At 39.0% G+C, this 25,541-nt stretch overlaps 1 protein-coding gene across 3 annotated transcripts in view; it reads right to left on the bottom strand.

The window, feature by feature from the left end:
- EPB41L4A (erythrocyte membrane protein band 4.1 like 4A) overlaps positions 1-25,541 on the bottom strand; it is a 263,842-nt gene that overhangs the window by 91,875 nt on the left and 146,426 nt on the right. For all 3 annotated transcript variants that reach the window (XM_059916889.1, XM_059916886.1, XM_059916887.1), the window contains 6 exons: positions 22,084-22,162; positions 12,286-12,383; positions 10,976-11,096; positions 8,377-8,464; positions 6,021-6,109; positions 5,402-5,465 (listed from right to left, as the gene is read on the bottom strand). In XM_059916889.1, coding sequence (XP_059772872.1) covers positions 5,402-5,465; positions 6,021-6,109; positions 8,377-8,464; positions 10,976-11,096; positions 12,286-12,383; positions 22,084-22,162 — 539 coding nt within the window. The remainder of the gene's footprint in view (positions 1-5,401; positions 5,466-6,020; positions 6,110-8,376; positions 8,465-10,975; positions 11,097-12,285; positions 12,384-22,083; positions 22,163-25,541) is intronic.

Here is a 25,541-nt window from a genome sequence, read left to right as displayed (position 1 = left end):
CCCAGACATCTCAGTTCCCTGAACTTCTCTTCTCCAACAAGGTTGTCTTGCCCCCTCTCTCCACCCTTCACCGCCATGCTCCTAACTCCAGAGGAGGGTTTCTCAGCTTCAGCACTACTGACACTTGTTGGGGGAGGAGGGCCTTCCTGTACCAACACCCAGCACTCTGGGAAAAGTTTAGCGGCACAGCCAAACTCTACCCTCTAGAAGCCAGCATCATCCCTGCCCAACCCAGCGCTGTGACAACCAACAGTATCTCTAGATGTTGCCAAACATCCCCAGGGCTGGGGAGCAGGGGATGAGAGGCCATTGCCCCCAGGAGAACCACTGCCCTAGGACTTTCCGTTTACAATAACTGAAGCTCCTCCCTAATCTCAATGCCTAGCACCCAACTTTCTGATCACCACCTCCCTCTCCAGCTAACTCCCTCCAATACTCTACCCCCAACAATCTTTCAACCAAACCAGGACCTCCACCCACAGACTCGACCACTCTTTCACTGTCCTCAGTTACCTCCTTATCCAGTTTCAACTCCATGGCAAATCACTATAATCACTCCCCTGGCCCCCCTGGGTTCCCTTGCCCTTCTCTTTCTTCGTATTGCTTTCTTAACAAAACCAACTCCCCACTTGCTCCGTGCCTGCCCCAGTGCCACTGAATGTGGCTGGAGAAAAGCACACCATGAGTGGGCTCACTTTAAATTATGCCACTTCACACCATGAAACTATCATAGGACATCATCAAACCACACGTCCCATGTCCATTTTCTCTCCCAAATTACTATTTAATAGCTTCCTCTTCCTTCAGACCCCAACACATCCTCCCCAACCTCAGTCTCAACTGCAGACCGTGCTACCTAGTTCCCTCAAAATAAAAAGCAGAATGGTCATAAGAGAACAACCACCTTCCCCAATATACATTCCCACACTCCTTCTTCCTGCCTGCAAACCAGAGATGAACTGCCTTGGCTGCTCTCTGAAACCATGTATATGCCTCCATTTGTACAACAGCTGGCATCTCCTATCCTCTACTCAGCAAATATCATTACAGCATTTCTCTCTCCTACATCAAGTTTTCACCATGTATTGGATCATTCTCATTAGGGTATAAATGTGCTATTATTTCTTCCAACTTACAAAACAAAACAACACAACACACACCTCCTCTTGCCCCACTTCCCCCGCCAGGTATCTCCCTATTTGTTCCTCTTTGTGTCAAAACTCCTCAGAAGAGCTGTCCACACTCACCATCTCCAATTCCACTCCTCCTATTACCTCTTTTGTTTTTCTTAACATGCATGAATTTAGGTGTCCATTCTCCTATGAATGAACGTCTCTGTTTTTTATTTATTCCTTTTTTACTTTCACGTAAGTGTTGCAAGGAATATCCATGTCCCTTGTGATTCTCTAGGGTACAAAGAGCTAAGAGTGGAGTTGCTAAAACTCACTCTTCAATCCACTGAAACTGGTCTTATCAAGGACCTCCTACATTCCTAAGGTTGATTCTCAGTCCTTATCTAATTTGACATCTCAGCATCATTTGAACCTTGCTTAATACATGAATTTCACTTGGCAAAGGTGAGGACAATTTAGGATTCCTTCTACCTCCCTGATTGTTCCTTCTCAGCCTCCTTTTCTGGTTCTTCCTCTTCTCTTCTCATCTACATTCATTCTCCTAGTGACCTCATACAGCGTCATAGCTTTGAATCCAGGGATATGTCAGTGATTCTCAAATTTGAATATTCTGCACAAAGACTTTGGTCCTGAACTCCAGACTCACAGAGCCCACTTATTAAATGTCCCCACTCAGAAGTCTAACAGACACCTCAGACTCATCATGTTAAAAATGGGGCTCCTGGGACTTCCCTGGTGGTGCAGTAGTTGAGAATCCACCTGCCAATGCAGGGGACATGGGTTCGAGCCCTGGTCTGGGAAGATCCCACATGCCGCGGAACAACTAAACCCGTGTGCCACAACTACTGAGCTCACATGCCACAACTACTGAAGCCCACGTGCCTAGAGCCCATGCTCCGCAACAAGAGAAGCCACCACCATGAGAAGCCCGCACACCGCAACAAAGAGTAGACCCCGCTCACCACCACTAGAGAAAGCCCGCACGCGGCAACGAAGACCCAACGCAGCCAAAAATATAAATAAATAAATTTATAAAAGAAAGAAAAAAAAAGAAAATATTGGTGGGGATATTGAAAAGAAAAAAGATGAGATTGTTATTTGTGGATGCAAAGCAATATATAAACAGATGTTAGACATTATTACTATCTAATAAGATATGTCAATGAGTTTTGTTGGACATGGTAAATATTAAAAAGTGGAATTGGACAGTGTTAGTGGCATAGTGTGGCACCAGGAAAATCTCTTATCTGTAGGACATTGCTGTTCTTTTGGTAACTGAATCTCTGAATTTGGCCCTAACAGCTCCTAACATAGACAGTTAAGTCTCTCTGACCGGACCAGCTGACTGGAAAACCAGTAGAATAAAGATTTCAATCCTTTTTCAAGCTGACTGTGATTATTGTTCCAGGTAATGGGTTTCAGGGGCCTTTCTTATTTAATCTATGATTACAGTTAGGCCTCCATAATAATCAACTTCATTCTACCATTATGTAAATCACCACCTCACAAAAATACCCTGGTGGAGAAAGAAGAGTCTGCAAAGCCGGAATTCTCAGAAAATGGAGTGCTTTGGTTAAATTAATGTGCTATTTAATAAAATAAATTTTAAAATTCCTTTGATTCAAGCCTGAGTTATATGTGACCTGCTTTGGCACCTTACTAGAGACCACTGCCACTAAGCTTAATGACCCAGGAGCACGCAGTGCCTCAGGCTGCACACAAACAAACATCCGTGCCTTCTCAGAGATGCTACAGCAAAGGGACTGAGCTGTGTGTGTAGGAAACCAGGCCACCCTGTGGAGACTGCCATTTTTTAAAAAAAATCACATGCTGACATCAATTTTGTTGTTGTTTTCGCTTAATAATGAAGAAATGTAAGAAGCTGAAAGTTCGAGTTAGCTGCAACTTTACCAAATATTTATCCCAAGGTAGTAGAAGACATTTTAAGGCACTGTAATAATAATGTACAAGGAGTTCACCAAAGGGCCTCATTCACAAAAATAACTTAGGTCTAAATGGAAAAATGACTTTGAATAATAGTAATGCTTCCATGAAAATTCTTTTTCTTTTTTATATTTTTATTGAGGTATAACTGACATATAATCTTATATTAGTATCAGGTATACAACATAATGATTTGATATTTGTATACAATGCAAAATGGTCACCACAGTAAGTCAACCTCTGTCACCTTACATAGTTACAGAAAAGTTTTCTTTCTTGTGATGAGAACTTTTTAAGATCTACTCTCTTAGCAACTTTCAAATATATACAATTTATTTTATCACTGAAAGTTTGTACCTTTTGACCCCCTTTATCCATTTTTACCACCCCCCCCCAACAAATAATGAATTCTTTGAGAGGAGAATCTAATGTAATACGTACAAGTTTTACCATGGCAATGATGACATTATTATTTTTATTTTCTTTTGGAGTACAGGAGTTGGAATTTGGCTACTGATTGATTTAATTTTAAGTTAAAAATAATTTTAGACTTAAAAATAATTTAAGTCTAAAATAATTTTAGACTTAAATATTTTTAGACTTAAACTAATTTTAGTCTAAAAATAATTTTAGACTTATTCAGAATTCCTGAATACCTTTTTGTTTTGTTGATAGTTTCCCTTGCTGTGCCAAAACTTTTTAGATTGATGTAACCCCTTTGTTTATTTTGTTTTCATGAAAAGCCTTATCATTTTATTATCACTTTCTCTTTTTTTTTTTGGCTGTGCAGCTTGTGGGATCTTAATCTTAGTTCCCTGATCAGGGATTGAACCCAGGCCCTCAGCAGTGAGAGAGCGGAGTCCTAACCACTAGACTGCCAGGGAATTCCCAATATCACATTCTTATTAAAAACTTGAAATGTTATTTCCAAGTATTAAACAGACCTTACTCCTTGCATTATCAAGTCACGTGAAACCAGCAGCAGGATAGGAAGAAAACTGTGTAACACTACTATCTAATGAGCTATTCTATAATACTTTTGGATAATTTTAATTCAATCTTTTATCAGCACATCTTTTAAGGTTGAAGAAAACTGGACTTTCTTCAGACTAGACTGTTGAGAACTACTATAAGCTTTTTAGACTATTTGTTCCTTTAAAAACCAGGAATTTCCCCTCCTTACAAGTTAAAACTCAAGTCAAAAATCCAATTTTAGTTTCATCAATAATTGGCAGCATATCACACAGTTCTGGGAGGGATTACTGTATTTTTTCTAGAAGAAGAACCAATAGTAGTATCAGGTTTTCTGATCTGGCAGCCCACCATCCCAGTACATCAATTCACTTATCAGGCCACAGGTATTTACCGAGCACCTGCTACATGTGGGACACTAAGCCAGATACCAGGTTCCAACTGTGGTTGCAGCCACTTTGCTTCCTGTATCCCAGCTTGTGGCTGCATCAGCAGATTTTGTTTACTTCTTTTTACAAGTATCTTATTAGAAAGTCAATTCAACACTATTCACTTAAGTTTTTTTTCAGCATAAAGTTAACATCAAAGAGACAGAAGGATGAATTCTCCTACGTCATATTTTCACCCGCATATCCCATAAACATGAATTATAGGAATAGCACTTCAAGGGAGCATTATTTTCACAGGGAGATTAAAAGGAAGCTTTCACATCCTGTCTTCTTTTGCCCAGTTTCCTAAAAGCTACCTGTCAATGCACGAGAGCACCCTGAGGCTCTGACAAACACTGTACCCACTACCCAAACAGTCCTGGAGGTCACTGCCAACCTGCAGAGTGACCGTCAGCATTTCTGCACCCTTGGCTTCCACTGTCCCTTGAAAGCATCCAGAATTTCCCATCTGGTTTATCTACCACGCTCAACTAGGGAAAGAACAGAAGTGTGACTCCCTACAGGTTGTTGTTCAATTGACTTCGGGACAAAATCAGGACACGTTTTATCCTGCATGCAGGCTGCACCCTTCTGATTACATGAATCTTACCTTCATAGACCATACTGAAGATCGAATTACACTAATAATGATAATCACATCCTATTCTCTCCTGTGCCCTAGAAAGGTTATTTTTTTCTCCTTTGCTAAAACTGAAGTGACATTTCTCCATTATCAACTCATTCATTTCTACTCATTTCCCCTTCCCTTCCTTGACAAGTTGTTCACATGAGTCAATTAACCTCCTTCCATGTGGCTGCAGCTGAAGAAAACATGGCGGTTTTACTTCACCGTGTCTTCTAAGTTATCAATGAGTAGACAAGACTTCCTGTCTCAAGGAAGCTAAGCACTAAACACAAACTTACATCTTTTCCCAGTACTCTGAGTTCAAACTGTGTCTCCTTGAAGTGAACCTTTGTAATCCGAGGCCTGAAAAGCAAAACAGATAGTGGGAAGTATTCAGTAGAAAAAGACTGGTTTATAGACTGCTACTGTAATTGTAGAGAGTTCCCTGTACATCCTTTATTCTGGACACCTGCTTGAACAAAACTCCATTCTCACTCTCCTGGGCTTCTCCAGTAAATGCAGACAAGCTTGGAGTCCCCAGGCCCTGGTGGTGCTGCCTTCCCAGACATAGTGAGTGCTATGGGCTCCCCTATCTCTCTCAGATCCCTCCCCATTTAGAGTTAGAACTCAGAGGAGTCCTGGGCCCACAGCCTACCCTGGAATGGGTAGGAAATCCTACTACACACAGCTTCCATGGACAAGAGAGTCCAGAATCAAAATACCTGAAATTTACAGAGAAAAGATACACTGATATGCATTGGAAGAAAACTTATACCCAATTTCACTCATTTACTTGTCAACCACTGGAAATGTACCTGTTTGCCTTTCCCCAACGCTTTCGATGACATACAAGTCCCATAAGCCAAATACATACAGTGTACAACTTTAATACCAACTCTGCCCTCAAGTTAAACTTACCAGAAATACTTCCCCACTTGTTTTTTATTCTTGTAGACAACAACACCAACCGGAGTTAATCCTAAGAAATACTCAGATTTGTTTTCTCCCTACAAAAACAAACATATGTTTATAACCATAAATTTGTTCATGTAAAAACTCTTTCTCAAACTGTAACTAGCCATACACACATAATCTGTTGCATAAATACTAGATCTGGTTTTTGAAAGACATCAGCTTAGAAAGCTAGCTAAGCTATCATGGTAGCTAATGTGCTGCTCATTTTTTTCAAAGTTTTTAAGAAAATTTTTCTTAGTGCTTTCTAACTGGTCACCTCAGTTCATTAAGAGAACCTGGACTACCTACCAATCCAGCCACTGACTGATTCACCCCACGTTGCTTCTACAGTGGTGTTCAACCCTGGTTGCACATTAACTGGAATCCCTCATGCAGCTTAAAATGCTGATGCCTGGGTACCATCAAAACCGGTTAAATAAGAATGTGTAATGAAGGGGCCCAGGTATCAAAAACACATAAATGCTCCAGGTGATTCTCCTGTGCAGCCAAGAACTGACAACCACTGGCTGCTCTCAAGGGCCCCTTCCAAGGACTCGTCTTGATCTTACTCTCTGATCGGGACAATCATGAGTCCTGGTTCACCACCACCCTCCCCAGAAACCTCAGGCAGCCACCTGCAGACATACACATGGATTTTCTGAGGTCTCCAGCATGCTGCTTCCTATTTCCATTTGTGACTTTAAGACTGCTCAAAAATTTTAAAATACGATCTCTTCTGGTAGGTAAAGACTGGAAACCCTTCATTTCTGGGCAATAACAAATCCCAATTAAGAAAATGGGATTCTGAAATGAAAAGGTCACAAACAGAGTGGATACCAAGAACACACAGAGAATTGTGTTTGTATCCATCTTTTTTCTACCCTAAGGTCAAATAACAGCCTGCAAAGTCAAGTTACCAAGGAACATAAGATAACTAATATATTTTCAAAAAATATCAGCTGTTGCCCACTTTCAGTTCTAAAAATTCGATTTTAAAGGAATGTATGGAAGATTCTAACGAATTCAGTTCATTTGCCATAAATTTCCACCTCCCACAAAAAAAATATTTTTGAATTAGAATAAACATTATACAAATGCAGAGGCATTTTGCAGAAGACTCTCTTTATACATTTCCTATAAAATGTATTTTTTAAAAAACTGAAAACCTAACAAGATTAATGTGGCTAGAAGAAAAAAAAAAAATTACTCCACAAAGTTTTAGAAGTATTTTTAAAGGACAGTAGTATGGAGCATTTAATGGTTTAATGAGATTAGACTGTAATTTATCAGGGAACTACTACTTCTCCCAAATATGTAACTTTTACTGCCATACTAACAGTATAACCAGGGATGCTTCTAATTCTTTACAAATAATATGAGATGATTTGTTTTAGGAAACTCTGATGAGCAAAAGACATATTACAAAATGAATACGTCAATGAGCTGTTTGCATTACAGTAAGTCTTATCAGTGTTTCTTAAAAATTGAGTTCCAAAACAACCCAACTGAGCTCCATAATCCAAATGACAAACATTCAATCTACGTATAATCTTTAGCAATTCACTTCATGTAAAGAATAAGACACCTGGTCCATTTTCTCAAATAATCAGATTTGTCTCTTGGTAAGTGAACTCTCATAAAATCAAAGACAATGACATTACAATCTCACTGGTGTAGAATAACCAATTGATAACCTTAGAGAAGTGGCTCAAAGTTGAAGACCTGGATCCTGAACACTCAGTACAGATTCAGTGTAAGTGCCCACTGATCATATTCCGCAAGTTTTCATCAGCCACTGAAGAAAAACTGCAAAAATTCTCCTATTTATGCAGTGGCAACAACTACAGTAGGCAGTAACCCTAATATTGACAGAACCTGCATATCCAACATAGAACCACCAACAGTTACACATATACTGTTGCCTAAAGTCTACTTTAGCAGGCAGGTGATTTTATGACTGTTTTTCAGCCATAAAATCTATTTTCTGGAAAATCCTCCTGTTTTCTGTCCAATATAATCAATTACAGACCAATTTAAAACGATTTTGATGTTTAGCTAAGCCCTCTGGAGCTGTTATCCAGGTTGTGTTTTCAAGCCCCGTTAATTGTTTCCTACACACGGAAATATAATCACAGACTTTTATGCAAAACTCATTAGGCTTTAATCCATGCAAGAGATTCTTTGTGTTCAAAAACACAGATGAAGAAGTATCATCTGCTCGTTAAACAACAGGACTGCTGCTTTCCTTTGGGAGTTCCAGTGACTTTTTAAGAAAATGTCATCAGCTTAAAATACTTTGTGTTAATTAAATGTTACTCACATAGACAGGATGGAGGTCAACACCGTACATCTCCAGGGATTTAGCAGTCCTCAAGTAATTCAGCTCTGCTTCAGAAGGAGCCTGACCCCTATGCCCAGCATAAAAACAAACAAAGAGCCTTACTTTACTGATAGCTACTGCGCTCACAGGGAAGAGAAGCCACTTTCACTATATTCACTGGAAAAATAAATAATCCTTTGTGCTAATGCAAACATAAGCCTTTGTATTTCAAGAAGACTCTTGCCTTCGTGGTGACAGAATTAATACTCCGAGGTGATACTTGTAAGTTAATTTCATTTACCAAATCTAGTTTTGCTCATTATAGCTGATCCCAGTAGCCCCACATATATTAAAAAGTCTCAGTTTCAGAAACCCCCAAAGAGATTACTGAGCATATAAGCACTCAAATTAAAAAGCATACACTTTACAGACAGTTATACGTCTCTGTGTACCGGCAAGCTCTCCACCGGGAGGCAAACGAAGGAGAGCAGTGTTGGAGGGAAGAAGAGAATGGGCCCTCACCACCCAACCGGGGCTCGTCAGCATCTCCTGAGCACACGTGTCGTTCTTTAGAAACTGTAAAAGTACTTGTCACTTTCTTAATACAAAGTATAAAAATCTTCCCAAAATCTCCATTGGTGACAATATACAGAAAACAGCATTCATCCCTAAAGAGGGTAAGCATCTGCCAGGAATCCCCATGGATGACTGGAAGTGTGTGTGTGTGTGTGTGTGTGTGTGTGTGTGTGTGTGTGTATGAGAGAGAGAGAGAGAGAGATTTTTAATGGTTAACGAAAGGAGTCACAAATTTTTAAAAATTAAGAAATCCTGCTTCGATGCAATCCCATGTTTCAGCCATGGTACCCTGGAAAGTCCAGCAATATAATACTTTTGAAATCTATAAAGAAGAATGTTTACCACAAATTAGACACAAGAAAGCTACCAAACCTTGATCAAGCTTTAGTCTCTTAGAAATAGCAGTCACGCTGTCAACACCATGCCATATAACAGATAAGGCCCTTTATCAAAGCTCCCTGATAATTTCAAAACATAAGTGTACTTGGAAACTCCTAGCAGAATCAGTATTCTCAGAATGTGCCAATCACGGTGCCCTTCATAATGTTATAACAAGTACTCTCTTAGCACCCACTTCAGTGAAACCTTAAAACGAAGGACTCTAGAACCAGGCTGGAGAGCATTCTGGGGCATGTTAATACAAGGTGGAGAGCCTGGTTTCTCTGATTGCAATTCAGCAACTGACTTCTGGTGCTACTCACCGAAACAGATCCTTTAGGCAAACATTTTTTGTTGACCAGATTAATTCTACATTTTTTTCACCTGAACTATAATACATCTGAAAGAAACCAAGCAAATTCAAAGGGGAATGTTACATAAGAGGCAATAAAGCAAAAATCAGTATAGAGGATTTAACCAAAATAACTATAATTAAATTATAACTTCAATGCTGCAGGCCATTAATTGAAAATCCTACTAGTGGAGTGTGTTTATTTCTCAGAAGCGCATGTGGTGTTAACATAATACCCCTTGAGGCTCCACACTGGCATCATGATCTCCAGATTCATCGCTAGAGACTGAATAGGGCTTTGCTTGTAACTGTGAAGAACTTACATACTTAAGACAGAGCAAATCCAGAATACATTAAGGCTTTTGTGGTAATAACATATATTTATAGTTTAAAAAAAATAAATTTCACAAGGTACTGATGACTGAAAAAAATAGAAGATTGCAAAATACAGTATGTACAGAATGATTTCATTGTAAAATCATACATACATAAATCTATATAAAATAAATTTTCTCTATGGGAAATCATGCAAAGAGAGAGGTCTGAAAGGCCATTAACTAAAAATATGTTGACTTTAGGTACTGGGATTTACTCTCTCTTTTACACTTTTTTTTTCCTTTATACTTTTTAAACTGTTTGGGTTTCCTATGTGCATTTTAGTGTTATAAGCAGTAAAAAAAAAAAAAAAAAACTTTAAAAAATGTTCAAGGCACAGATGAAGGATTTGTTAAGAAACTTTTCTTAAGCCTGTCAATAGCATAAAATGATGGTTGATGGGCGACGCGACGTAAAGTGGGATTCTTTTTCTTCCAGCTTTATTGAGATATAATTGACATATAACAGTATATAAGTTAAAGGTGTACAACATGTTGATTTGATACATTTATATACTGCAAAATGATCACCACTATAGCATAGCTAACACCTCCATCTCGTTACATAATGACCATTTCTTTTTTGTTGTGATAACATTTGAGAGCTACTCTCTTAGCAACTTTCAAGTGTATGGATAGACCTTGAGGGCATAATGCTAAGTGAAGTAAGACAGATAAAGACAAATTCTTGTATAACACCACCTGTATGTGGAATCTAAAAAAGCCAACCTCACAAAAACAGAGACTAGAACGGTGGTTACCAGGGCCTGGGGTGGGTAGGGATGGGGCGGGGCGGTGCGGTGCGGTGCGGGAAATGGAGAGATGTTGGTCAAAGAATACAAACTTCTAGTTTCAAGATGAAGTTCTGGGGGCCTAATGTACAACATGTTGATTATTGTTAATAAAATGTGATTCTTACATTAGAGTTTTATGAATCCTTTCTATAGCTTCTTCAAGTTCTTCCTTCTGATCAGGAACAAACCGGTACTCTGACACATACCCCGCAGTATGCTTATACGGATCATAATCTCCAAGTTCCGCTAAAAAAGAAAGAAACTGTAATTTTTTTCCATTTTAGGAAAATATTCCTAAAAATACAGGAATAAAAGTATTCTTCTCATGCTTAAACATTTTCTTCAAATGTTTTATTAATAAATTTATATAAGATAATAACTAATTTTAGTTTAAAACAACTCTGATGAGAATATATGGATAGTATAAACAAAATCTTACCTTAAAAAGATAAAATTTTTGCTTTCGGCAAGACTATGATTATCATTTTCATTTAAGTTATTCTTACCAGTTTATATGAAGTAAAATGTTGTAAACAGAATTTAAAGTACATATAATGGAAATGCTTGAGGTGAAAAACAACCATATCCTCTCTCAGGCTATGACACAAAGAGATAAATCATGTGGTTCAAAACGTATTTGCCCCACATAATGGTCATGGAAATATAATACAATGCTACACATAACCCCATTACAGTTTACACAAAGAAACTAAATGAAACCAGAGAGCTCACTATGTTATGCTTATAAAAATTCTCCCTACATTAATCCACCTTCCAAACCCAACCAGTTCCCCAGTGCATTTACGCAACATTTTTCCTAGAATATTTTTTCTAAACTATTTATGGTCTGCAAGAATCACACAGGCAAGGAACATGCTGTCTTATCCCCTCCATACCCTGCTTGATTCTTAGAAGGGGCTCAGTAAATATAAGTGGAAACAGCCTCAGCTTCAGCCTCCAAAACGACAGTGCAACCTGGAGCTGCCCCCATGGCCGCCATATTGATGGCAAGAGCTGATGGACAATGGTTGCGGACTGTGGGCCACGCTCTAAACTGGCGATGGCACCTGCCCACGTGGGGTCATCACAACAGCCGCTTGGAAGCAGTGGGATCTCTGAGGCAGAGCAGCTCAGAGGGATCAATCAACTCCGGTGGAATGTAGACTAGAACAAATTTTCAGACCTTCCACTGAATCAAGAATCAGTGCTATTCCTGTGACTAAAACTCCATGCAACTTACTACAAGGGATATGTAACCGGCTTCACTTTTACCCCTTCTGAAGGCACACTGATTAAAACTTGAATTCTGACTAAATTCAATTTCTTTTTAGCAAAATGTCATTTGATAACAAGAACTTTATAAACTTGTTTAAAAAGAAAAATTCAAACATTCTTCTCAAGAGCTCTGAAGCAAATTTGCTGAAGTGGAACCTACACTGGATGGCATACGCTCCCAGCTGAGCAGCAGTGTTGATGGGGCAGGGCAGCCGGCCCTGAAGGACATCTTGCTTCACCTGCAAGAAAAACTGATATCTAAAAGAGAAATGGAAAAGAGGGATTAATGATATCTTCCACTACCCTGACCTGTAGTTTCAGACCCTGAAACACATCACCTTTAATGAAAATAAAGCCACTTTCTGCTCTTTTGAGAGGGGGCCGTTGCGTGAACAAGGACTATTTACACACACTGCAGAGGCAATCAGGGTAGTGGCTAAAGAGTGCAGGCTCTCAAGTTAAACCAGCTGGACTGCATCCCAGCTCCAGGACTCACGAGCTCTTGGCCTTGGGCAGCTGCTTCACATAACAGCCAGGCTCTTCAAGGGTAAAAGTGAGATCATGAAGTATCTACACCTCATCAGGTTGACGTGGAGGTTTCATACAAGCTAGTCTCACCATTCTCATCACTGCCACTGCCACTAACACTACAACATGTTCTCACTGGGATGAACAAATTACAAGGACCCAGCCAATATGCTACGTGTTATCAGGGTCTAAAATCATGGATACAGGACAGAAAGGCCATTATAATGTAATTCCATCAATCCTCCCACTTATTAAGATGTTGCCCATTATCTGCGGCTTTGCTCATTCCATCTGCTAAAAGAAAACCTTGTATAATAATAGTGCTACCAGGCTTCCCTGGTGGCGCAGTCGTTAAGAATCTGCCTGCCAATGCAGGGGACATGGGTTCGAGCCCTGGTCCAGGAAGATCCCACATGCCATGGAGCAAATAAGCCTGTGCGCCACAACTACTGAGCCCGTGAGCCACAACTACTGAGCCCGTGAGCCACAACTACTGAGCCTGCGTGCCACAACTACTGAAGCCTATGTGCTACAACTACTGAAGCCCATGCACCTAGAGCCCATGCTCCGCAACAAGAGAAGCCACCGCGATGAGAAGCCCGTGCACCACAACAAAGAGTAGCCTCCACTCACCACTACTAGAGAAAGCCCACGCGCAGCAACGGAGACCCAACACAGCGGCCATAAATAAATAAATGCATGAATGAATGAATGAATGAATGAATAACTAAATAAATAAATAATAGTGCTACCCACTGTTCTAAACATTGTAAATATAGTAACTCATTCCAAGTATTTTACAGACAATAACTTATTTAAGACTTTAAAATGAGGTTAGTACTATTATTATCTCCATTTTGCAGATGAAGAAGCTAACAGACACAAAGAGATGAAAAAATTTGTCCACGATCTTGCAACTAGTTAAGTAGCATAGCTAGAACTGGAACCCAGGCAATGTGACCCTAGCACTCTCTTAGTCAGGATGTTATGCAACCTTAGCTAGCTTTCCCCCTACCCCTCCCATTCAGCCTTTCTGCCAGTGGGTGAAAGAGGCCAGAGGTTTATGAACCAATACAATGAACCATCCATGCCATCCTCAGCCACCATCACTTATTCTCTCTCTCTCTCTCTCTCTCTCTCTCTCTCACACACACACACACACACACACACACACACACCAGGCTGTCTTCTGTGATTTCTCTTTCTTTGCAAGGTGACGCTTGCTGTCATTGGGAATGGCAGGAAAAAAGCATAGGAAATTAATTATAAAAATCAACCGTGGTAAGTTTTTCTTCACCCAAGGCTCACAACCAAAGTTCTTAGTGAATTTTAGATGCTACTCTGATTATTTCTAGAAGACTGATAATCAACTTTGTACCCACAGGCTTAAGTGAAAATCTGCCTAACACCCTGTGTTTCTCCACTACTCATTTAGTAAATGTCACCACGGTTCTCCAGACACATAAGCAAGGGAAACCCAGGACAATGTGTAACCCCAGGCACCCACGTTCAATCACTAAACCTGTTTTTTGGAGTCTATACACTTTCCTCCTTCTCCTAGTCCAGGTCACTAACCACTGGGTTTCTAAAACCTTCACTATCCTTGCCACTAGTCATACTTATCTCCCTTGCAAATGACACTTCCAAGAGGTAACTAGGATAATGTCACTCCCTTGATTTAAAAACAAACAAAACTTAAGACACTTCCCTTTGCCTTCAGGACAAAGTTCAAGATCCCTAAGATAGCTTACAAGACTTGCTTACTTCTTGAGCCAAATCTCTTGCCATTACCAATGGCTAACCCCACTCCCTAAGTTGCGTTTACTTTCCCAGCCATACTAACTACTTTCCGTTCCCTGAATGCTCATCTTAGATATCAAACCCACTTTGTTATAATCATCTGGGTTCCTCTTGAAGAGGAGAAAAGCAGAGTAAAGTGACATTAGCAGAACTGAAATGCAAAAATATAGAGACATTTCCCCAGAATTACTACTGCTCGCTGGAAAATTGTGTTTAGCTGCACTCCCTTCCTCTATTGTTAACTTGGAATCTCTTTTCCTAAAGTGTATTTTTTTGAGTAAATGGGTCACAGAGGCATATTTGTCTTGCTCCATTAAGACTTTTATAACATTTGACTGAATAGTAAAATCTTTTGCCAAATAAAGAAACTGAGGGACCTAATCCCATAAGACTTTGCTTCAGAGAGAAAGGTAAAGAGAACCAAGGAGATGATTTCTCCTTGCTTTTACAAAGACAGAGCTGAAACAGAGAAAGACAAGCCGGTACAAAGAAAAAGGAACCAGACCCCACTGGTGACTGTACTCCCAGTACCTAGGGTTTAGCACACAGTAACTGCTCAGTAAATAGCTGTTGACTTGATGATAGACATATGAATGAACAGATAGACAGACAGATGAAAATGGAAAAAAATGAACATTCTTTGTTGTCTCTGAGAAATTCATGAAGAAAAAAAGGACATCTGTTCAAACTTCCCTGGGTAGCCTGCCTTTTAAAGATACTAGAGATCTTTAAGTCATTCCTTAAAAAAAAATAATCCACTAAAATCAAAGAAGACAAGTAAACTATTTTTAACTAATAATTTTATTAGTTTTTATCACAGCAAGCATCATATTAATTGTGTATAAGACAAACCTATGATATGGTAAAATCATATCTTTATATGCTGAACATTTTATCTTATCTCAGGGCTTGTTTTTAACTATATATAACTTATTTTGTCCATTTATGGGACCTAGACTACAATTTTTTATTTAAATTACAGATTTAGAGTTCCTGAGTCTTTCCTTCTACATCATTCTGATTAAGGCTATCACTGCATGTGTGAGCCCTTGTTTATCTCTGGTCTTAACCCAATAAATCCCAGTTTGCCTAGGACAGTTCTAGCTTAAGTCTGTTACACATTCCCTATTATTAATAACTCTCTTCATCATTCTCCCAAGTGTTAGGGTTTGAACAATAAATTATATTGTAACCCTAGTTACATTGTACCCACATTGGGGGAAAAAAAAAATGTTGATTTAACATGATCCTCTTAATAAGGAAGCTTTCCAGAACACACTCTGGTACAAAGCAGAGGCCGCATAAAGCAATTACTGGTTATCTTTGTATGTAAATTACCAAACTGGTGTACATGCACTGTGGCCCAAACTAGATTATGAGCCCTGGGGGAGAAGCCCTCCGTCTTGCACCCCATCCTCACTCATCACAACAGTACAACCAGTACAACACAAGAGAAGGGCCTGAAATACTGGTCTCACCATTTTGCGTTTACGTGATGTTCATAGAATAGAGCTGAATTGACACCCAGGATGTACAAGCTGCTAAGGACCATAGACAATTTAGCAAGTGTCAGAAATGCTGTTCTTTCCAGAGCCCAAACATGAGGTCCTCCTGAGATTTCTGGGGCCCAAGACAGCCAGGAAGGCTCACAGCAACGAAGGCTGAAGTGCACCTTCCAATGACTTGAGACCCTGGTGAGGAAACTGAAAGATATGAGGACAAGTAGAAGTTTGATTTCTGGTGCCAGCAAAATGTGACACTGAGACATCTGAGAGGAGAGCACCTGCCTACAGGAAAGGCAGGACGGTTTCCTGCATCCAACAGAGAAGGATGCATGCAGCCTGTGACAGGAGCCTAATCATTCTGGGTGAAACTTAATGTGCAGGACAGAAGGAAAGGTTTAAATAATAACATAGTACTGAACACTGTGGGGGAAATAGCATGTATGACTTAAGAAAAAGAAAAGCAGGAGAGAAAGCACCCACTGACTCTCAAGAGAAAATGACAAAGATTGGGAATAACATTTTTGCAGTTTAAAACTGATGATAAACATACAGGAGCAAAGAGTAGCAGTATCACCCTGTATTTATATAGTCCTTTAAAGGTCACAATGTCTTTTGCATCCATACTGAAATGTGACCCACAGCTCAACTCTGATGTGTTGAGACCCATTAACTTCACTTAGAGAAGGAGACAGGGACACCGGAAGAGACTGTGTGACTGAAGGCCACTCAGCTCATAAAGAAGCTAAAACACACTAACCTTAACAAAGAGAAGGATATTGATTACCCAGTATAATAATAATAAATAATTGACGAGCTTAATGTCAATCCCCAACAAAGTACAATAAAATATTTAAAAACAAACACCTGTTTTCAGAAGCTAAAATGTATTCATCATGAACAAGTCATTTGGAACGAACATTATTCTCTTTTTAGAAAGAGTTAAAATGTCAGTGTCATCACACATAGGGTTGTCAGCAAAGCAACAGGCAGACTCACGCACTCAGACTCACTCATTCTCCGTCTTCGCTCTCTGGAGGACTGAAAGCATAGCTCACTTTTGGTCACTATGGAATCTCCTTGTCCTCAGTGCACTGGACAACAATGCTCCACATAGTTATTGAACGGAGGGTGAATGAGTGAGTGAATTCTGTCTTTATGCACAAATTCAAGAAATGCAGGCTAGAGGGCAGTAGTAGGATATTCTGATTAATGGATTGACATTAACCCGGAAGACCTATCGCCAGGGCTCCAAGTTGGTCTTTTCCTCCCTCATTTTTCAGTCAGTAATTTGAAAATATAAGATAATCATTATTTCTATTTTAGCTACCCCCACCATCTGAACACTTCATTTTTCCATTATGGTAAGTACTTTGCATGTATTATCTTATATATTCCTCCCATCATCTTTTATTTATTTATTTTTGGCTGCGTTGGGTCTTCGTTGCTGCGCGCGGGCTTTCTCTAGTTGCAGCGAGCAGGGGCTACTCTTCGTTGCGATGCGCGCGGGCTTCTCATTGCAGTGGATTCTCTTGTTGCAGAGCACGGGCTCTAGGTGAGCGGACTTCAGTAGTTGTAGCTCACAGGCTCTAGGGTGCAGGCTCAGTAGTTGTGGCACATGGGCTTAGTTGCTCCGCAGCATGTGGGATCTTCCCGGACCAGAGATCAAACCCGTGTCCCCTGCATTGGCAGGCAGATTCTTAACCACTGCACCACCTGGGAAGTCCCCCATCATATTTTTGAAGAAATACTATAATGCCATTTTACAGATGAGAAAACTGAGACTTTAAAGGTTATGTAATCTTCTCAAGATAACACAACCAGTGAGTGGCAGAGCAAGGCTGCAAAACCCAGCCTGTCTGCCTCCAAAGTCTGCCTTCTTAACGAATATGTGCATTATGCTTATCGAATCTGCAGAAGATAGCTATGAATGACACATAATACATGGAAGGCTGTCATAATATTTTGAATCAGAATTGAAAATAAGTTTAACAGATGTCATGAGGACACAAATTATTTAAAAAACTGATAAAGAGAAAAGAGGTTAGATTTATTTCGCATAAACCTAGAAAGAAAACCTAGTGCTGATGTCAGAAGTTCCAGAGATCTTTTCTTTCTTATTGAACTTCCACTGCTTTGTGAAGCAGTAAGGTTTCCTCTCTTCAAAATGTTTAAGAAGAAAGAAGCTGGCTAACATCTCAGGAACTTTTTATAAAAATGGAGGGTAGGATATATGACCTCAGAGTCCCCCAACTTCATCTATTCAGGAAACATTTTAGAGCACATAGCAGGTACTCCAAGTTGAAGCAATTCTATTAACTTATATTTTTCATAGTCTAGAGCCTTATTTTTTAATGCATCCCATTCATCTAAAAAAATTTCCCCCTAGATACAATGTCCTTCTGGAATACGTCATCTAGCATGATAACTTATCTACATGAGAAGATTCAATGCAGCATCACATATAATTTTAAAAAGGAAACAAGTTGGGTAGTCATCCACAAGGGCAGGAGTAAAACAAATGGGTTAGATGGTGAAAGATGTCTTTAACCGTATGTAGGAAATTGTGTGACTTTCAAAAAAAACTGTACATGGAAGAATAAGTAAAAGCATGTTTAGGGGCTTCCCTGGTGGTAATTCAGTGGTTAAGACTCTGTGCTTCCAATGCAGGGGGTGCAGGTTTGATCCCTGGCTGGGGAACTAAAATCCCACATGCGCGTGCCAAAAAAAAAAAAAAAAAAAGGGAGCTGTGTTTGACTCTTTACTGTATTTTGTCGTTTAACTGTTCTTAGATGGAATCACCACAATAAAAATAATTATTTTTTTTTTAAAAAAAGCATGTTTATTTGTGATGACCTAGAGGGGTGGGATAGGGAGGATGGGAGGGAGGATGGGAGGGAGGCTCAAGAGGGAGGGGTATGGGGATATATGTATACTTATAGCTGATTCACTGTTGTACAGCAGAAACCAACATAACATTGTAAAGCAATTATACTCCAATAAAGAAAAAATAAATAAAATAATAAAATAAAATTCAGGGAAAAAAAGCATGTTTACTGTAGCTTTATTTTTCATATCAAAAAATTACAAACTATGTACAAAATAGATGGAATAAGAACCTACTGTATAACACAGGGAACTATATTCAATATCTTGTAATAACCTATGACAGAAAAGAATCCAAAAAAGAATATATATGTGTATGTATAATGAATCACTTTGCTCTACACCTGAAACACTGTAAATCAACTATACTTCAATTTTTTAAATTAAATTTCATAAAAAAGAAAAAAGAAATAGAAGAGAGAAAGTGAAGGAAAAAAATTACAAACAACCTAAGAGCCAGTACAGAGTAGGTTGGAACAATTTTCCAACGAACTGAAGCAAGATAAATGTTCGACTTGAAAATGCTGGCCTAAGTATGCTTTTCCTTTAGTAGCTTATTTTGGGGGATTCTGTCTTTTGGTTTCAGTTTTTGCTTTTGCCAAAATTATCTCATGTAATTGACTCCCTTCCCTTTTTAAAGTCCATTATGCCTAACCATTTAAGTTAGCATATTCATGCAAATCAATGATTTTATCTCTAGGATATACTAAGAGTCAGTGTACAATAATATCACATTAAATGCTCGTTTAACTTACTTAAATTCGACTCTATGTTTTGTACACTAAAAACAAATTATTATAGATCATGGCCACTAACTGTAAGCCAACAATATCATCTGGTTCTTTACATGAAATGGTCTAAAACTTGAGGAAAACAAGGTTGTATTCAATATATTGTGGGGTTGTAGATTACACACAAATCCATATATTCTGCTAATGAGCTGTTAGTAGTTTCTAAAGGGAAATTTCTCTTCATCATCAGTATTTGGTAAACAGATGTGAAGTAATGCATTATAAAACACTGCCCTTTTCCCCCCTTCTTAATACTAAATCAAGTATCTTTTGGAATCTAACTCTCATTTAAGATGTAACTCACTGGGGGACTTCCCTGGTGGTGCAGTGGTTAAGAATCTGCCTGCCAGTGCAGGGGACACGGGTTCGATCTCTGGTCCGGGAAGATCCCACATGCCGCGGAGCAACTAAGCCCCTGCGCCACAACTACTGAGCCTGCACTCTAGGGCCTGCGTGTCACAACTACTGAGCCCGAGTGCTGCAACTACTGAAGCCCACGTACCTAGGGCCCATGTTCCGCAACAAGAGAAGCCACCACAATGAGAAGCCCGAGCACCGCGACGAAGAGTAGCCCCCGCTGGCCGCAACTAGAGAAAGCCCGCGCGCAGCAATGAAGAACCAATGCAGCCAAAAAAAAAAAAAAAAGACGTAACTGACTGAACCACCAGAGCAAAGAGAGAACGAAATAATAAGTGCTAGCATTTATCAAGCACTTAACTATGAGCCGAAACAACCAACTTATAAGAGCTTTACAAACATTATTCCATTTAATGCTTACAAAAACCTTACGAGACAGGTACATCTCCAATATTACAGGTGAGGAAATCGAGCACAGAGAGGTTACTGATAAAATCAAAATGAAGAACTTTCCTTGTATTTTCATATAATGTTGTGCCCTGTAATTCCCTAATGAGTTACAGATATAAATGTGCATTTATACCACTTGGACTCAGTTTCCCCATAAGCCCTCAACTCAGAAATCCCTCTTGAATGCAAAGACTCTTCATGAAATTCTAATGTAAACATGACCCCTCACCTCAACCTCTCCCCAACACAGTGTCCCTTCTCCCATAGAGGAGTGCTCGGAGAAACCCTGGACAGGCAGCCCTGCCTTTGCAAGTGCTCGCTGCAAAGCAGATAGATGTCAGCACAGTTCTACAAATGAGGCCTAATTACAGCACTTCAGAGCGGAAGAGAAAAGGTCTGATTAGCTGACCCTCTTCTCACTCTTCTGTGTGCGGTGCAGAATCAAGACAAAAGAAAGTCTAAGGAAAAAGATGAAAGGATAGAATAGAAACAAGACCATAGACTGTCTTAGTTATCAAGGAGATGATTTCCAATTTTCTGAGCAATGCATTAGGCTTTACTCAAGCCAATGACGGGTTCACTAGGAAAACTGACCATTTAGAGTTAAGTTAGGGAAAACGCTTCTGTTTTTGCTACCACATGCAGGCAGGTCACTAGTGGAATAAGTGAAAACATAATGCTATTGTCTGCTCTTTATAAGCCATTTTCAAATGCTGGCATGGGCTGCTTTAACAATATAATCAATACCAATCAGAAATTCTGTTTTAACTGAAAATAAGATATTTGATGACAAAGGTAAAGTAATGCATTAAAAAACACTGGGTTTTTTCTCTCCCTTAATACTAAAAGCAATTATCTTTTCATTTTCCATAGAGATGAATGAAATCCCTGGACAGCTGATATTTAAGCTACAACAATTAAAGACAAGTGAGTGGCTCTTCAAGTTTATAATTACGTATGCAAACTCAGCATCAAAATATTGTCCCTACATGAGTGAACTTATCCATGAAACAAAAACAGACTCACAGACATAGAGAACAGACTTGCGGTTGCCAAGGGGGAGGTGGGGTGGGGGAGGGAGGGATTGGGAGTTTGGAATTAGCAGATGCAAACTATTATATATAGAATGGATAAACAACAAGGTCCTACTGTATAGCACAGGGAACTATATTCAATATCCTGTAACAAACCACGGGAAAAGAATATGAAAAAGAATATATATGTATATGTATAACTGAATCACTTTGCTGTACAGCAGAAACGAACAAAACATTGTAAATCAACTGTACTTCTATAAAATAAATTAAAAAAAAAATATATCCTCCATTTACGCAGTTCAGATGGCTACGTTTACAGGACTACAAAGACTGAATGCATCCTTCACAGTAACAATACAGAAATATCCCATCACAGCAGATGCAGAATCTATTATCATGTCACCCAGGTCCATGCCATTGTTCAAACACATCTATCGTCAGACACTGAACTGCCTCACGCAATGCTAGTTTAAATTTAACTCTCACAGGAGTCCCATTACAAAATGCCTGCAGACACCCATCCAAATATTTGACCCCAATTTGTTTTAAATAAAGCCTTTTGTATATGTCATACATGTACTGATCAAAAGCAAAGTCAGTACTATACCTGGTTATTTCTTCTTTAAGCTTACACGGATCTTCGGCATAGAATTTAATACCAAAATACAAAGTATACGGAGGTCCAGCTAAAAATAAGAAATAGAAATTAAGTTTCACATTATAAATTAGTCAAAGTAGTAGTGTAATATTACACAACTACTAAAAATTACACTCACCAAAAAGATTTGCAAACCATATACTGGATAAGGGGTTAATATCCAAAAATATATGAGGAACTTACACAACTCAATAGCAAAAAACAAATAACCCAATTAAAATAATGGAACCTAAATAAACATTTTTCCAAGGAAAACATTCAAATGGCCAAAAGATACATGAAAAGATAGTCAACATGGCTAATCATCAGAAAAATGCCACAAATCAAAACCACAGTGAGATGCCAACCTCACACCTGCAAGAAGGGCTATTGTCAAAAAGACAAAAGTGTTGGTGAGGATGTGGAGAAAGGGGAAGCCTTGTGCACTGTTGGTGGGATGGAAATGAATCAAACCATTAGGGAAAACAGTATGGAAGTTCCTCAGAAAGTTAAAAACAGAGCTACCATATGAGCCAACAATCCCACTACTGGGTATTTATCCAAAGGAAATGAAATCAGGATCTCCAAGAGATGTATGCACCCCCATTTTCACCGCAACATTATTTACAAAAGCCAAGACATGGAAACAACCTATCAGTAGATGAATGCGCACAAAGAAATGGGATATACATACACAATGTAATATTATTCAGCCATGAAAAGAAGGAAATCCTCCCATTTGTGACAACATGGATGAACCTGGAGAACATTAAGCTACGTGCAACAAGCCAGACACAAAAAAACAAATACTGCCTGATCTCACTTATATGTGGAATCTAAAACAGTCGCATGCCTAAGTGCAGAGAGCAGAATGGTGGCCGCCCAGGGCCAGGAGGAGGGAGACATGGGAAGCTGTGGGTCAAACAGTAAAAAATGTCAGTTATGCAAGATGAATGAGTTCTGGGGATTTAATGTAGAGCTTGGGGATAATAGTTAACTATTGTATAATACTACTGTATTACATACTTGAAATTGGCTAAGAGGATCGATCTTAATTTAAATCTTCTCACCCCACGCCCACCCCGGTAACTATGCAGAGGTGATAGATAAATTATTTAGCTTGATGTGGTGCTCTTTTCACAATGTATACATCTGTCAAAACATCAAGTTGTACACCTTAAATATATACAAATTTTTTATGTCAAAGATACCTCAACAAAGTTGTTTTAAAAATTACACTCACCAAGAATTTCTAAAGACAGAAAATGCAAAATGAAAAAACAAGAGTTCAGAATTGGGCAATAGTAAGGCTTCAACTATGTCGTTATCTATGTAGTATGGGTCTATGTGCTCATAAACACAAGAAAAAAGACAGGACCAAATACATTAGAATATTGCCAGTTCTTCTCATCTCTGGTTCGTGAGATAAGCACAAGTTTTACTTATTTCTAATTTTTCCATTTTTCACTTTTTCTACAACATATGTATTTTTTCATAATGAAGAAAGATTACTGATAAACAAAATGAATAGTTTTAAAAACCACCCTCCTACCACTAACTATTGTAAAAAGCAACCCCCAAAATCTGCAAAATGGTGGAAACAATTTCAATGCTCAGCAGCAGGTGGGCCATTTAAGTCAACCACAGGACATACACAGGGTACCATTCAACCGTTTAAATGGGCAGAGGGGAACTTTACGTACTGATGGGAAAAGATCACCAAGCTCTATTTCTGACTGCAGAAATATGACGCCTTTTGTGTGTAAAAGAAAGTTATCTGTTAAAATATGGGCCCACACCCCAACAGAAGAATGCATAAGAAATTACCAAGAGTGGCAAACTTTGGGAAGAGGGGCTGTAAACCTTTTTTGCCCAGCTTTATTGAGGTATAATTGACAAATTAAATTATAAGATATTTAAAAGTATACATTGTGAAAGCATTTCTCCCCAGCAAGTTAATTAACACATCCATCCCCTCACATACTAACTTTTCCTTTCGGTGAGGACACTTAAATTCTACTTTTAGCAAAACTGATAAGTCAGAAACTTCTTACCATGTATATCTCTTACCATTTAAAAACAAAATTATCAGTGAGGCTATGTGGTAGGATTAGGAGCAATATTTGTTTCATTCTTAAACTTTTCTGAATCTAAAAATATGTTCTTATATATTTAAGAACACATTTCTCATCTCAGTCATTTACCCCACACAGAAGAACTACATGCACAAATACCAAACATATATGAAACAAAATCTGGAATTGTACCTGGGAAAATATAAAATATAATTAAAACACTCATACTGTGCAAGAGGACACAAGCCCCTTCGTTTGCCAACCACATTATATTTTCACTAGAAATATTTCTATTTCAGAAGGTACAAATATAACCTGCACTGTTTCCAAAACTGCATACTTCTGAGCAATGTGGTAACTAGATCTTATATTAAATCTGTTTTAAAATGGATCTGTTACCTGGTGCACCAATCGGTGGTCATAGTTTCTAATTTTTTTCTCCAACAAAAGCTCTCTCACACAAGTAAAAAAGATACAAAACAGGCACCTGTGTAAAAATACTTCCACCCACACACTGTTATCCCAAGTCTCTGATACTGTATAACAGACATACAGTTTATTTTCATTTTTAACTAAGTAAATAAAGTCACCAATTTAGAAGCTGGGGAGAGGAAGTTACATAGAACAACAGATAACAAAGCCATAATGAATTTATAATATATGAACTATGTTATTATTTATTATTATTATGACACACAAGCTATGTGTATAAAACCCCTGTTCCTGGCACACAGAAGGCAAGCAACACTAGGGCCTCGCCCTGCTCCCCTAAGCTATGCCTTCCTGTGTAATGCACTCCTAGGCTGGAGCTTTTTTAGAAACTAAATTTTAAAAGAAACTTTGTTACAATTTATCATTAGAGTTGATTCCATATGTCCTGAGTTCTATGTTTCCTTAATCCCTGTGTTTCTATTTCTGACAAACAGACCTCTACCCGTGAACACAGATGTCAAGGAGGCACTGACTATTAAATATTTAGAAGAGCCAGGAAGTCCACCCGCTGCTGATCTGTGCCAATCAAGCTCTGGGTTACTGAGCAGATGGGTCCACCTGCACCTGCAGGACACGAGGGTTGGCATGTGGGGGCAGGAGGAGCACAGATGCTGCTGAGATGGTGCACAAAGGGAGGAAGGCCTTGTCCAGACTCCAGAGCTGCTTTTATTCTCTGGAACATGACAGATTACACCCTATTGACCAAGCCTAGATAGTCGAAATGTATTTAGTGACGAGCAGTTAAGCAGAAATTTGAAATATATATAATTAAAAACATTGTTTGGACTAATTTTCTTTTAGGACTTTTGGCCCAAATCAGCCCTCCCTTTCCCACTTACATACAAAGTGTCTGGGGTCCAA

Source organism: Balaenoptera ricei, chromosome 3 (assembly GCF_028023285.1).
Source record: "Balaenoptera ricei isolate mBalRic1 chromosome 3, mBalRic1.hap2, whole genome shotgun sequence".
NCBI lineage: Eukaryota > Metazoa > Chordata > Mammalia > Artiodactyla > Balaenopteridae > Balaenoptera > Balaenoptera ricei.
This window is presented reverse-complemented; position numbering and strand designations above follow the sequence as displayed.